The 15,601-nt window shown below is 41.1% G+C and overlaps 1 protein-coding gene across 1 annotated transcript in view; it reads right to left on the bottom strand.

Annotated features, from left to right (window-relative positions):
• The window catches only part of CORIN (corin, serine peptidase), a 321,969-nt gene that overhangs the window by 50,944 nt on the left and 255,424 nt on the right, over positions 1-15,601 (bottom strand). Inside the window, exons 12-14 of the mRNA XM_073342123.2 lie at positions 11,702-11,847; positions 7,034-7,141; positions 656-769 (exon numbers count right to left, since the gene is read on the bottom strand). Coding sequence (XP_073198224.2) covers positions 656-769; positions 7,034-7,141; positions 11,702-11,847 — 368 coding nt within the window. The remainder of the gene's footprint in view (positions 1-655; positions 770-7,033; positions 7,142-11,701; positions 11,848-15,601) is intronic.

Genomic DNA, 15,601 nt, shown 5'->3' with positions numbered 1-15,601 from the left:
GGCTCTGTCGGTCTGTTTCTTCACTTCTGCAGTATGCATCCAATGAAGTGAGATGTAGCTCACGAAAGCTTATGCTCAAATAAATTGGTTAGTCTCTAAGGTGCCACAAGTACTCCTTTTCTTTTTGCGAATACAGACTAACACGGCTGTTACTCTGAAACTTGTATTCCGCTGGCACTCATTGCCACCTTGGATACGGTGAGAAGGAAGAGACAATGGAAACATGGGAAGAAAGGAGCAAAGGGAGCAGGGGGAGGAACAAAAGCCAAAAAGTCCCGGGATTTGGTAAGACAAGTGGGAGTAAAGAAGATCCAAGCAGCCATAGGTTATACGAAAGGGAGTCAAGGAGCCTAGAGGAAGAGACAGGAGCCAAGGAGCTACAAATAAAAAATAGCAGCCAAGTGGACACAAACAGAAAGAGACTAGGCAAGGAGAGACAGGACGAGGTGGAGATATGGAGCCACAGCAGTGAGAAGTGGAACCAAGGAGAGAGGTTATAGGATGGAGAGGGAGAACTTGGAGCAACAAGGCGAATGATAGGGAGCTAAGGGGAGGGGTGGGTCCATTATGCCTTTAGGGGACTGCTTCTACAGTTTGTCCAGTGCCCCCAAAATTCTAGATTCAGTCTTGACCGTCACCCTGGTTAAGCACTTACAGCAGTTCTTTTCATCCACCTTGTCAGGACAATCCGGAAAGCCGTCACAGATCATGGCATGCTGGATACACAGCTTGTTCGATGGACATTCCCAAAGTCCCCTTTCTCTACAACCTGGACACAGAGAACAAGAGCTTTGAGATATTCCATTTTAACATTTATTTGCAATTAGAGCTGTGTGAATGGCTGATTTTCCAGTTAGCTTGTAGTTCTGAGAAACAAGGAAAAAAACTGGTTCAGGTCAAATTGAAACAAATTTTTCAAAATTTTAGGTGAATTAGAAAGTTGGAAAAAAATGGTTTCAGGTGAAACTAAACATTTTGTTCCACCTGAAACTTGAATTGTCATTGGGTCAAAAAGAGAAAGCAAGTGAGACTGACTCTGTAACCCAGTGGTTAGGGCACTCAGCTGGGATGGGGAACCCTTGGGTTCCGGTTCATGCTCCAATGACTCTTCAAGAATTTTATACAAAGTAGAAAAGACTCAACAGGATAAACTGAGAAAGAGAAAAGGAGTACTTGGGGCACCTTAGAGACTAACCAATTTATTTGAGCATAAGTTTCCATGAGCTACAGCTCACTTCATCGGATGCATCCGATGAAGTGAGCTGTAGCTCACGAAAGATTATGCTCAAATAAATTGGTTAGTCTCTAAGGTGCCACAAGTACTCCTTTTCTTTTTGCGAATACAGACTAACACGGCTGTTACTCTGAAATCTGAGAGAGAGAGAGTTACTCCAAAATACCATTTAGCTGGGTAGTATGGGCACTCCCAGGAGACCAGGGTTCAAGTCCCCGCTCCAGAGTAGTAATTCAAATTTGGGTCTCCCAGATGAGTGCTGTAACCACTGAGCTAAAAGCTATAAGGAGACCACCTCCTCCTCCTGTTCTGTGAATGGTGCCTGAATCTCCTTCTGCATCTAGACCCCAAAAGTCTAAATGTTCCATTTTGATGTCAAAACAAATCACTTTGACATTTCCAAACATTTTTCTTTTTTCACATTTACCAAAAACACCTGCTGAAATCTACACGAATTCATGAAGTTTTGAATGTTGCCGCAGATCTACTTACAATATCAGATCTCAAAAAGGTGGTTTTTTCCTTAATGTTTCTGAAAAATTCAAGGTATGTTCAATTTTCAATGTATATTTTAAAAAGTATCAAAAATAATTACTGATGAGGGAATAGAAGCAATATTGTCAAAATAAACACTTATTCAAATGAACATGAAATATACAATATTCCATTGTTCTTTCTGACCAATTACACTTACCTTATCCTTTGCTTACACTATATCCATCAAGTTAGGTCCTAACTCAGGAAAACATCCCTACCAAACTATTTCTGATATACATTACTAAGGATATGTGAATAGTTCTCATCCTGGATGCGGCACAATTTAATTTAAAAGTAAAGGGGCTATGTTCAAAATATCAACATTTAGCATACTCGTCTTTCAAAAATGGAAATACTGTGAATTTGTTTCTTTTAGTAATCTCCATTAAATACCATGGAATATTTTTTCTTGCAATATTGATGTAAAAAGAGGCAGAGAACAGACTGAGAGGTGGAGAGGAGCTAGCCATATTGGGCATAAGTACAATGCTTCCTTGTTTGCAGTAATCTAATATTTTACCACTGCATCGAGTGGTTACACAGATTCACCCTTGCCAACTATATGCATCTACCTGAAAATTCATTATTATGCAGCTAACACAGCCATTGTCTCCTCCAAGTGACATTAATCAGTTGCACTGGCTTCATAAAAAAATCAAGATGAACTCTTGTAAAACTGGGTCAGAGTTTTTTGATAGTAGGTTCCTAGTTTGTCAAATGGAGGAAATTAAGAATGGCATAATGTAGGTTCATAAAACATCTAGCTTTCCAATTTTACCTTTACAGTTTTCTGTAAATAATTATTAAAGCATCTCATTGTAACATCAGAGTTTGGAAACAGTTCACTTTGACGAAGAAATGTCCTCATGCATCACTGACACAACAGTAACACAGGAGGACATAATAATACATGATAAATAGAATTCTCTTGATTTTACTCTACTAATATTTATTTGAAATAGATGGAGTTCGGGCTGCCTTGTTTAATCCATTCTATAGATGATCACATTGGCTTTTATACTTAAAACTTAATCCAAGGTCAGATTCAGGTGACTGGCCCATGTGATCAAAACAAAAAATAAACAAACCTCTGTTCTGTGAGTTCACTACGGTACAAGTGGCTTGGACAGTATAGTACTATTAAACTTTTCCTGGGGCTGGAGCTCATGTAGTGCACTAGTTCAGCAAAGGATAGCAGTTACTAAGTTAGCAAAAGGAAATGTAGCTTACACAGGGTCTATTTCCAAGGTGAACACGTTTATGACTGTGAGTGCGAGAAAAGTCAGCTCACATGACTATAGAAATAATTTGTTTGGGTTCCTCCATCAGTAATTGTAATGTAGTATACTGAATGCACATAGTACTCCACTTCATTTACATCTTATTTAAAAAGCCACATTAGAACTGTTATGAGTTGTACACAGAGGAATAATTGGCCTTCCTGAGAGGTCATGCATTACTGGGCGAGAATAAGCAATACTACGATGAACCAGTTTCAGGAATGAGAACTTGCAGCTGTATCTTGTCCAGTCTCCAGGCAGCCTATGAGCACAGGTGAGCAACAGCAGGTCCACCTGATAGGCCACTTGCCTGACTGGCTGAGGAAGTCCGCAAGTCTACTTTTAAGTCCCACAGCAACAAATGATCACTGGCTCCTCAATGCACGCATCCACATCTGCTATCTTTTCTGTGCCTGCCCTGCTCCTAGTCTCACTCCAGCCTTGCTCCTGCCTTGTTCCCAGCCTTGCTCCTGTCCTGGCCAGTCCATTCCAGCCTCACTAGACCTGACCACCCATGTTCCAGTTCATGACAACAAGAATGAGGCATTATTAATTTATTTTCATTTTCTCATATTTAAACACCTTGGTGCTGACAGTTATCAATTGTTGAAATGATTCCAGATGGGCCAAGGAGGCAATGGTGAGAGCCAGGTTATCATGCTCTGCGTTTTGCTCAGTTTAGGTTACAGATTCTATCCCAAAAATCAGAGCTAACATTTGGGTTGAAGGTGCCAATATCTCAGAAGTCGATTTTGTGAGATTCCTGCATGCCCTTCCTCTGGTTGAATTCTCTTCTAAGTTACAGAAGTCCAGGTTAGGACACATGTGTGTGAGTTACACTTCCCTGTACCAGAGGAGGGATAGCTTATGCATCCCTGTCCCATGCAGGGCTTTTGTATCTCAGGAATATGTTCAAGGTCAAATTCAGAGTCTTTGTCTTCATTTTAAAGGCACTTAATGGTCTAGGTGCAGGAGACCTAAAAGATTGCCTGAAACTCCAGGATTGGGCCTATGGTTGGTATGTGGCTACTCAATGCACACACCCACATCGGTGATCTCTCCTGTCCCTGCCCTGCTCCTCGGGACAATAGAGTTATCCACTGCAAGGATAAAGCTCATCTGTGCAGTGATTAGAGCTTTCTTGGGTGCCAGTGCAAGGCTGCGAAATGAACTCTCACAGGTTCTAATAACCATCTCAAATATCACCACTTTCCATTCCAAATACAAGGTGCAGCTCTTTGACCATGCCTTCCTAATAAATACATATAGCATAGCTGCCATACATTGAATGCTAATTTTCCCACTGAGGGGGAAAAGGGAGGTGAATGTTAGTCACATTGCTTAATGTACTTTTGGAAGGCACTCAGACAGTATGATGGTGAGGGGAGATCTAAGAACCTGAATAGAACAGAATAGGTGACTTTAGCCTAAGAATCTAAGGGCAAGTCTGGACAAACAGTTAGTGCATGACAAGCTGGGCCGTAAACCAACCGTGCACTAGAGTGCTGTGTGGTAACTGTGTGGGACCCTGCTGCTGCACAATAAAAATTCCGTAGAGCACTTTGATCTACTCCACTTTGAAATGGGAGTAAGTCAATGCACACTAAGGAACTTTTAGTGCAGTGTAGCAGAGTCCACATGGACAGCTAGTATACAACCCACTAGTGCTTTGTAAGTTTACACCCCAACTTCTCATGCACTTACTGTTAGACAGGACCAAAGTTATGCATCAGTCTGACTAACCATTTACCACCAACTAAATATTTGTTCATTGTTGCCCTTGATTACTTTTAAAATGTTTACAAAGTTTTACTGTCAAGTGTCCTATGACTCCTGAGGACACTACATAAATGCATTAACATTGTTTATCTTTGAATGGAACAGAGGCACCCGTTAGAACAGAAGTTCAGTGTGTATATTTCAATGACTCCAGCCATGGACATACAAACTATTTTTGCAGCAGAAGATTGTGAGTTCTATTCTGCATGCCAAATGTGTCGTTTTTGATGAGCATCTGTAGAATAAGGATTTTGTTATAACATGAATTTCTTAATGTTTTATGGAAAACATGTCTGTATTTATACAATTCCCATGTCAAATCCTGTTTTTGATGGGAGAAGGGGATTCACGCACTATCTCACCTTTGTTCTCCTTAAAGTTATGTGTTAACTCATTGTTACCGGTACATTCATTGTGCAATTCTTATTACTCAAGTCCTTAAAATTAAATGCCAGGACTTTTTGACCCCAGCTAAAATACTACAGTGAGAACTAGAGCTGCAGCAAACTGTAGAAGACAAAATGCTGATTTTGAAGGTTACGCTCCTTCACATTCACAATACTCCTGTTTACCACCTTTCTGCTATCTACTTGCTATCCCCAGTGGAGTAATGAAACTCTCAGAGCTAGAGCAAAAGCTGACAGAGCTGGCTCCTAAGACAACCAAGCAACCCATCCAACCACAGAGGGCATGTCAGAGCAAGGAAGGGCACAAAGGGAGAGGGCACAGCTGGCACTGAGCACAGCTCTGTTCTGCCAATTTTAAATTTGCAGATGGACTCTTACGCGCAGCCTAAGGGCTGCTCTAACTTACACTTGAGCCAGGGCAGCTTGAGAATGAGGGAACTGTAAATGGCCCCCTTCATCCTGTGATGTGCAGATTTTGTCACAGGACATCAATGGACATAGTCAGTCTGGTTGTCCTAACACAGTATCCGCTACTATGCCTACTGTTTATGGCATCTAAAATATACATTCTTTAAATACAGCTTGGTGAACTAATGGTACAAAAATCAGTGTGTTCTTTTCTTAAAAAACTAAATCCAATATATTCTGAGCTAGCCATTTACACAGGGAAAGTTCAATGATCTCTGAGTTTGTCCTACACACAAAGAATATGAATGAGCTAGGGACAGCAACTTCTAGAGCTCTAAAAGCACTGGCTGTTCTTCAGTAACAACATTACCCGTGGTCAATGAAATGTCACTCTGACAGCTGTAATTTTCTAGCAGATGCAGCCTTCCATATTTATAGAAGCTGATAAGAATTCCGTTGATTGCTAGCGACATTTTGTCTAGACTAAAAAGAGAGAGATCTACTTAAGAAATTTGTTTTATGTATCAAAGCAATATTTCAGACCTTAAAGTCAAGGAGTATAAAATGAGTCTAAAAGATAGTTCGCTATTAGTGTTCTTGGGAGTTAAAAGCAAGTGTCAATGACAATAATTTTGAAGGAAGGGCAACCAAAACAATTGTTAATTAACTAGAATTGTTTTCCAGGGGACTTGCTCATTGTTGCTCAGCCAAAGCACTTTCTCTACATTTAAGCGGTAAGAGTGGCTTTTCACCATGAAAGAACTTTGGAATGAAACTGAAAATAAAGTTTGTAGTTACATGTGATATTCTTGAGCCTACTGCTGGAGGCTCACAGCTGAAAACTGACATCATTCCTGACGCTTCCAGTGTTGGAGCCCATTGCAGTAAGGGAAACTAGACTACAATAAGGTCTCCAGCCTGTGTTCAACACATCATAAAAAGAATGTTGACATGTAAACATTTAAAATTGTAATTGAATATTCAGGGCCTGATTGTCAGCATTCATTCCTTTTTTATCCCAGTATAACTCCATCAGTATCAAGAGAGCAATACAATGGGGAATTGAGCCTGCACAACTAAAGATTTCCTCCTAAATGATAAACTAATATTCAAACAGTCCGAAAGTTGGCTTACCAGGGCTCCCACACTTTCAGTGTCACAAATGATGTTGATATTCAGCAAGCAGGATGTGGCCTGCACTAATTTGACAACCAATCATTAAAAATTCAATATTCAAATACATTTCACAGCTTTTTCTTGAGGAAAAGGGGCTTATCTTTTGAACTTTCAGACTGTGGGCTGAACAAAATGATGGAGAGCAACTGTTATGTACTCTGATACTCCAGCAGCTCTCCATTCAATCAACTGCACTCATTTCGTTTATTTACCACAGTTGTCCTCGTCACTATCGTCTTCACAGTCAGCCTGGCCATCACATCTTCTGGAGGCCAAGACACACCTCCCAGAACGGCACTTGAAGTGACTGGGTGAGCACTCTGTCAATGTCAGAAAACATAACACTTTCAGCAAACTGGAAAGCATTAATTATCACATAGTACTCTTTATTTATTACGATTATTAATCATTGTGACTGAGTAAAAAGGATAGAAGACAGGAACACGAACTCTATGAGATACTAAGTTGGAACTATGCAGAAACGGAAACTATCCTTGACAAATATACGGAGGATGGAGTGGGTCTGAGTACCCATCACTACTTTCCCACATACTGCCACTCTCAAGTTTCAAAGCCTCACAACATTATTGGCAGATATTGTTTAGGTTGAGGGCACCATTTTTCTAGTTATATTGTCCACTGATGTTGTGTTGAACAGATAGAGGTAAACCATTCAGTGTGTTGATTTTATAACAGATAACAATATTTAGCAATTACATGGCCTTTTTTAAAAATTCAGAGTCCTTAATAAGTATTCACCAATTAATCCTCACATCACAATGGCCAGAAAGGATTTTCAGAAGTGCCTTAGGGGAAAAAAGTCCCATTGAAAGTCAATGTTGACTTTTGCTCCTAAGTCACTTAGGGCTAGATTCACAAAAGGATTTAGGTGCCTAACTGCCACTTTAGGTACCTAAGTCCAACATTAGGTGCAACTGAGATCCTTAAAACCTCTGCTCAGCTGCTGCCTAACCCTGGAGCCACCTAAAGTCCCTAGGCAGCTAAGTTTCCGTCATTTAACTCCCAAGGCACCTAGGTTTCCACCAGTGAATATGCACACAATTGCCTCAGTCTAGGCAGCTGGGCTCCTATCTCTTGCCTAAGCCCCAGTGGGATCCTCAAACAAGGGCTTCCTCTGCCTATCTTTCTGTGAACCCAATCCAGTAGAACTTCTCAGAGCACTCTTATACACATACAAAGCCTGGAAAGCCAGTGGCCTGCGTTATACCCTTTAGTCCATTGGTTAAGGTACTTGCCAGGATGTGACTAGTTACATTCCCTCCTCTGCCTCATGGGATTTGAATTTGGGTTTCCTACCTCTCTGGTGAGTGCTGTTACCACTGGACCATGGGATATTTTGGTGTAGGGCTCTCTCAGGGCCTTTTGTTGAAGTTGTTCCATTGTTTGTAAATAAATATACATTGGGTCAGAGAGACTGAGAATAACTCTGTAGAGAATGACAGGTTTCAGAGTAGCAGCCGTGTTAGTCTGTATTTGCAAAAAGAAAAAGGAGTACTTGTGGCACCTTAGAGACTAACCAATTTATTTGAGCATAAGCTTTCGTGAGCTACAGCTCACTTCATCGGATGCATTCAGTGGAAGATGCATTTGATGAAGTGAACTGTAGCTCACGAAAGCTTATGCTCAAATAAATTTGTTAATGTCTAAGGTGCCACAAGTACTCCTTTTCTTTCTGTAGAGAATGTGTGAGAATCCCAAGCAGAGATAAGTGCCTCTTTCCAGCCCAGATATAGATGCCTAACATCTCAAGAGGGGAGGGATTTAAGCCATACCACTGTCCTCAGCATTTTCCTTTGGCTAGATTATGCAGCTACCTGATCAGCATGCCAGGTTTTGTGGATTGCATTCTTAGGTATCTAACTCTCCCATTAGGTGTTTTTGAAAATCCACGCATTTATCCCCATTTTACAGCTGGGGAACTTTGACTCCTCCCAACTCCCTATCAATGACATCCAATCCCTCTATTTTCTACTTCCTTTTCCTACAAGTTCTCTAGGGTATTTAATACAATACAATTTCTTATGTACTTTTTATATCTAATTTTTAAGGTGCTATATGAGAAAAAGTTACAAATAAAATTCACGACCTTAAAAAAATAGCAATGTTTTCCACTTTCTTTTAAACAAAAAGAATTGTGTTTACGTGGGGATAAAGTCTGCTATGAATAAATTCATTTGAGTTCACTGGGCACGCCATCTAGGAGCAGTTTATTCTTGGATTCATCACTTAATGTAAGGTTTTGGGGGGCTTAAATGATTCAATACTGTAATGTTTTTGACAGCTATAGTTTAAGTGGGCAAATCACCTATATTTTGTAATCATTGATAGGGCTCTGTGTCTGTCATGGAGATTGTAGAAGTCATGGATTGCGTGACCTCTGTGACTTCCGCAGCAGCCAGTGTGGCTGACCCCAGCGATGCCCAAGCAGCTGGCTCAGGGGCTACCTGCTCAGGTGGCCCTGGGGACAGCCACACCAGCCGCTGCTGGAGCAGCTCTGCAGCCAGCCGCTCATGCAGCCCTACAGCCTGCTGTAACAGTTGTTGCTGGCCCTGGACAGTGGTCCCCGGGGTGGCCGGAGAAGTGGCCCCTTGGGGTGTCCTTCCCCTGCAGCCGTGTCCACCCCACAGCGGCGCCACTCTGCAGTGGCCTCCCCAAGATTTAGTCAGGGGTATTTATAGTATAAGTCATGGACAGGTCACAGGCTGTGAATTTTTGTTTACTGCCCGTGACCTGTCCATGACTAATTACTAAAAATACCCAAAAGTCTAACTTCTTTTGCTGTAATGTCCTTCCGAAATATTTATTATAGTATTTTAAACTTTCCAAGAGGCTTGTTTTTCTAACTAACACTGGCAGCTGGTGCAAATCTTTCATTAGACAAATGAGAAATACTAGCAATGAGTCAGCCTAAGGATAACTTTGATAACATTGCTTTACTAAGCAATTAGGCTACTTATAAAGGCGTAACTAACAGTATAAATTTCTCTTTTGATTTGTTCTACAAAGGTGTCTAATTCATACTGTCAGTGACAAGATAATAAATGGACAGCCAGGTAGTCAGCACAGTAGCCACATTCTATTTTACTAATTTAACTGAGATGTTCCTGAAAGGGACTTTAAAGGAGATGCTGAATAAAATGTGTGCACCCAATTTAACTCTATAAACATCTCACAACTGTTTTTAAAAATTCATTTAAAAATGTATCCAATTACATCCTACCACCCAAAACCAAAGTTTTTACTCCACACAGAGGAGGGATGGAAGTTAATTTATACACTGCAGATTAACACCGCATTATTTTTCCTACAACTTGGGATTTTCACTAGGATCCCTTGCACCAGAAGTTTGATTTTATTTCCCCTATATAGTACCTTCTATTAATGGGTGATTATTTTCCCCCACCAGATTGCTGCAGGGCATAGCTTAAGGCTGAATTTACTCCTATGTCTTCTAACTTCTCAGAATAACTATTTTATTATTATTACATGATTTATGCATATCTTTCATGGTGATTTGGGCACACAGACATTGGTGCAGAGTGTGGAGCACAGCAAGTAATATGTTCTCACTCACAGTCTTCTGAGTGGACCAGGACAGTCATATTCTGCACTAACCAGGCCAATCCAGGTAGGGCATGTTGCATTAGCCTAGCCTAGAGATAACAAAGGTGCATACAAATGGAGTTTGGTCGGCACTGTGAAGGTATAACAAAACGGTGGATTTGCTCACTAATGCAATCTCAGAATCCAGGAAGCAACAAAGGCTTTTGTAAGGTCTCCCAATTGTGAACCAATGTGGTGATCTGCAGGTAAACACCTTGGATGCAGCTATACCCTTTGCTGAACCCTGGAATACTTCCCTATACAAGTCAGCATCATATCTTTCTTATCTAGTTGGATTGTAAAACAACTGGCTTTCATCTGTGATCCAATCTCAATCAGACACCAGGAGAATGTGGAGACATCTACATCTTAGTCAAATGAAAGGGAGATTAAAGAGTTGAGGTTCATAAGCATATTGCTGATACTCTAGCTCATGTCACCTCACTATCACAGCAATGAGTAAAGACTCTGATAAAAAATGAAAGGCGGGATAGAGTTGCCCCACTCCACAGCTGAGGCCCTTTAGTTAGGAGGAGCAACTGTACAACACCAGCCTCCCTCTCTTTATAGGGAATAAGCAGAATCATTTAAAGGCAATTCCATTCATGTGTTCTAGACCCCTGATTTGCATCAACAGTATTTGGTGAGCAATAGTATGGATGGGTTCAAGAAATCTGAGGTTGTTAGATGTTGAAGTTGGTCTGATACTCCTTTCAGACCTTCCCCCAAAAGGGGAAAGAGAGCAGACAGTAGTTAGCAAGGACACTAACATCTGTAGAATTGGTTTCTTAAGCAAAGACTGGATCACAGCTTGTTTGTTTAGCATTGCCAAGATCTTGGCTCTCCCTTAGATAAATAGTAATGCTTCACAGCAGCAGGTTGGCAGGTCTGAAGGTAACTGGGCTCATGTGCAAATACAGGCAAGTGGGAGGTGTTTTGTTTACCCACATGTGAGATGTGTGGATAATAAGAATGAGGGTAATTTTGTCCTTCCCTAGAATGAAAGCTCTTCAATTTCTTAACAAAACTTTCTCCTAGATGTAAATAGATAATATGTAGTTGGAAGAAACAGGAATTCTCTCAAATCTGATTTTGAATCATTTGTACAGTATATTAGCCATACTGAGAGTTTAATTCACCTACTTTGCATAATATAATTTAAAGAGGGTGTATTAAAGTATGAAATGGGATCACTAACTTACAGCAAGCTACAAATTTATATTCAATATCCAGTTATAAATATTCTAACTAGTAACCTTCCACATCCTCATCAGGTGTTAGGCAGGTTCGGTTGTCTGAGTTTTCTTCTGGGAACTGAGTGCAGTCTGTGTCTTCTGGCCACTGCAGGCCCACAATTCCAAGCACAGATTCACAGCGTTCTTTGGAATGCTCACACAGCACCCTGGAGGGATGAATTGGAGAGGGTGAGTAAAGACATAGGGTGGAAAAACATGTCATGACGAGTTACCAACTATTGCTGGAAACTAGCACTCCTAGTTGAGGATTTGAAGATGGAAGAAAAAAATAAGCGGTTAATCTTCCTTATATGAAAGAAAGCTTTTTTTTACATGTTTTACATGTTTAACTTTCCTTAGACTAAAGAAAAATATATTAAAATGTTTCATCACTGCTGAAATTTTTGTTAAGAAAATTATGGTAAGCAAACTATTGCCTGAGTCATAACATAAAAGTCACAATAGCAATTGTAAAGTTTCTTACAAACAACCTTTGCTCAGATGGAAATGACAGAGGAGACATTCTTAAAGCAAAAGATACTAAACTCCATTCTATGCAGAGAGATCAGGGAAAGATATTATTCTAGAAGAAATTTTTAAATGAATCAGTATAACAATACTAATGTTTCACAGCTACACTAAAACCGGCCTCCTGAAGGATGCATTCACAAAAAGCATACAAACTGCACCAATGAAATACTGTCTCTTATGATGTGGAGGGCAGCAGCCATACCACACTGCAAAACAACTAGCAGGGAAAAGAAAATTTTGGCCAGGGACACTGGATCATATGCCTTATCTAACAAAGAAGTGCCATAAGAACTTTTAATGTTCATAGAAAACAGGCAGGTGCTAGATTTTTAAGGGCTCTTCTCAGAGACCCACTCACAGGGTGTAGTACACTATCTACTGCACAGATGGTTACAGGGCTGAGTGCATCCTGCATGTATTTGAACCTGTGATTCCAGGCAGCCTAGGGATTTAAAACCTGGAAAACAAAAGAGCAGAAGACTTCAGTGAATTTTGTAAAATTAAGATGGTTTGAGACCATGTGACCTAGTTTTGAGGGTGTGGTCACTTTAACCATCAACATTTGTATCAGGCCTATAGAGGCAAAAAAATTGTGTTGATTTTGAATATTTATTTTCCATCACAGAAACACAGGAACTGCCATAGAAGATCAGATCAATAGTCCATCTAGACTAGTATCCTGTCTCTCAGAATGGCCAGTACCAAATACTTCAATTGCATGGAAAGAAAACCCATAATTGGAAATTTTGTAATAACTTGTCTATGGGCGAAGCTTCCTCCTAACCACAGGTAATTATTGATTGGCTTATGTCCTGTATCAGGGGCTGATATGCCTATAATTTTTTATTCTATCCAAGTAACTGCAGATGATATTCTTATATTCATGGAATGGTCCAGTCCTTTTTTGAATCTTACAAAGGTCTTTGTTCCGATTATATCTTTTTTCAGTGAGTTCCACCGGTTAATTGTGTATTGTGTAAAAAAGCGTTTTGTTTTATCAGTTGTAAATGTTGCCTTCCAACTTCAGTGAATGTACCCGTAGTACTTATATTATGAGAAAGGTTTTGAACAGGAGGGTCCAATTTATCTTCTCAGTATTTTGTGTGCTTCTGTCACGTCACCTTTAATTTGCCTCTTCTCAATACTAAGCAGCGCTGATCTTTTTAATTTTGGCTCATATATGGAAGTCATTCCATACTACTAATCATTTTCATGGTCTTTCTCTGGACCTCTTCTCCTGCTGTCACTTTGCAAAAGGAGTGACCTAAACTTAACATGCTGTTTAAACCAAGGTCATATATACTGTACCAACAATGCATACAATGACATCATAATATTTTCAGTATTATTCTAAAATTTAATTTGGTTTTGTGGGGAGGGGGGAGGTTAAAAAAATAAGGTTAATTTTTATTTCTGTGCCTGAATGATCAACCCTTCATTTAAATAGTAAGAATGGAGTGTGTATGTATTGTAGAGGTGTGTGTGTGTACCCTACATTCTGCAGAGAAAAGCTGCAAAATCAGTTGCCTGTGTGGCAAGTGCTGGAAACTAGAGTGGATAATGGCAGTTGCCCTTTGCCTTTGCAAAAGGTATCTGCATATTCTTTTCAGTTAGCCACAGAAAACCATTCAGTTATTTTACTTGTGACTGTAACAAGATTCACTTAGAATGAGAACAGACTGAACTCTATTTCTGTGCCTAATTGAAATGAGGCACAGTGTACTATAAAGAGATTCATTTTATAAGAATGGTCTTAAATCAACTTGCTTTGTTACAGCTCAGCAGTAATCTGTTTCTTTTTAGATTTGCCTCTCCTCCAAACAGGGCCAGCCCTAGGCATCAGCAAAACAAGCAGGTGCTTGGGGCGGCACATTTCTAGGGGAGGCATTCTGGCGCCGGCCATGCTGCCCCTAGAAATGTGCCCCCACCACTCCAGATCACCTCCGTTCCACTTCTCCCCCTCCCTCCCAGGCTTGCAGCGTGCGAAACAGCTGTTTGGCGCGGCAAGCCTGGGAGGGAGGAAGGAGAAGCCGAGCAGCGGTGCGCTCGGGGGAGGCGGTAGTGGTGGAGCAGAGGTGAGCTGGGGCGGGGAGAGGTTCCTCTACCCCCCCGTTACTTCCTGTGCTTCCCCCCGCCCACACCCTCGATCACCTCCACTCCGCCTGCTCCCCTGAATGCGCTGCCTCTCCCTCGCCTGAGAGGGAGGGGGGAGACGTGGAGCGGCGGTGTGTTCAGGGGAGCAGGCGGAGCGGAGGTGAGCTAGGGCGGGGGGTTGGGGGGGAGTTGCAGGAAGTAATGGGAGGGGGGAATGCAGCACGCTGGGGGAGGAGGCGGGGCAGAGGATTTGGGGAAGGGGTTGGGAAGAGGCAGAGTTGGGGCGGAGCCAGGGGCGGCGTGGCACGAAAAAAAAGCAGGAGCAGCCAAAAAATTTTTTGTTTGGGGCCGCAAAAATCCTAGAGTCAGCCCTGCCTCCAAACAAGCTTACTACTCTGTGTTGATTCAAATCACATTTGAACAGTTGCCCTACATTGTTTTGTAATTTGGCCTCAACCTTCTGAATTCCAGAGTTTTCTGCTCTGCTTATTTTCTGATGACAGCCAGAGCAGTGAAAACAATAAAGTAGATTTTAGAAGTTTTGTTCTAGTTTACTGAAACATCTGAGTAACTTGTGCCTTCAACATGTCCCTGCTCCTTCAACCTCACCCCTTCAAAAAAACAACCTTCTCTCAGAGGAGACAGTTTCCAAAAACTGCTGCAAGACTTTCAGTTTTAATTTTGGGGGAATAATTAAAATGCAGTTAACATGTCAAACACATGTCTGAAGCCAATAACAGTGCAGATGTTAGCTCTTTGCAATATAGCAAGAAAAAACAGCACACAGTTTAGAAGAACAATGTTGCCTTTTGCTGTTCCAATAAAATGTCTCCCTTCTGGGGTACTGAATGGTTTAGGGGCTTGGTAACAGAATACGGAGCTTTTTTACTTCTAGGTCACTCGTTCAAATCTGGTCTTGGTTGTATTGACCAAAGTTGACATTTGCTGGCTATTCGGCAGTCTGTGCAAAATGATCTGGTGGTCTGAATCTTGTTCTTAGTTAACAGGCAATCACAACAAAATGGAGACAGACTACCACACTAGTTTGGCAGAGCCAACAGAAAGTCCAAGGAAGAAATGGGTAGCAGAGAACAAGGATGATGGTCACTGGCAAAGCAGCGAGGAAGCTCTCTCTATTTTGCATTAAACCAGGAACTTCAGTCTGCACGGTTTTCAATCTAGCACCTTCCATGAATATTAAACTTATTTAAAAGTAAACTGAAATAAAAGTGGTGTAACAAGGCCCCAGAAAGCCCTCTTGCAAAAATAAGTAAGGGACCCCCTTCCCGATTCCAC

This window comes from Lepidochelys kempii, chromosome 4, assembly GCF_965140285.1.
Source record: "Lepidochelys kempii isolate rLepKem1 chromosome 4, rLepKem1.hap1, whole genome shotgun sequence".
Classification (NCBI taxonomy): Eukaryota; Metazoa; Chordata; order Testudines; family Cheloniidae; genus Lepidochelys; species Lepidochelys kempii.
Note: the sequence above shows the minus strand (reverse complement) of the source record. Positions and strands in the feature narration are given on the sequence as shown.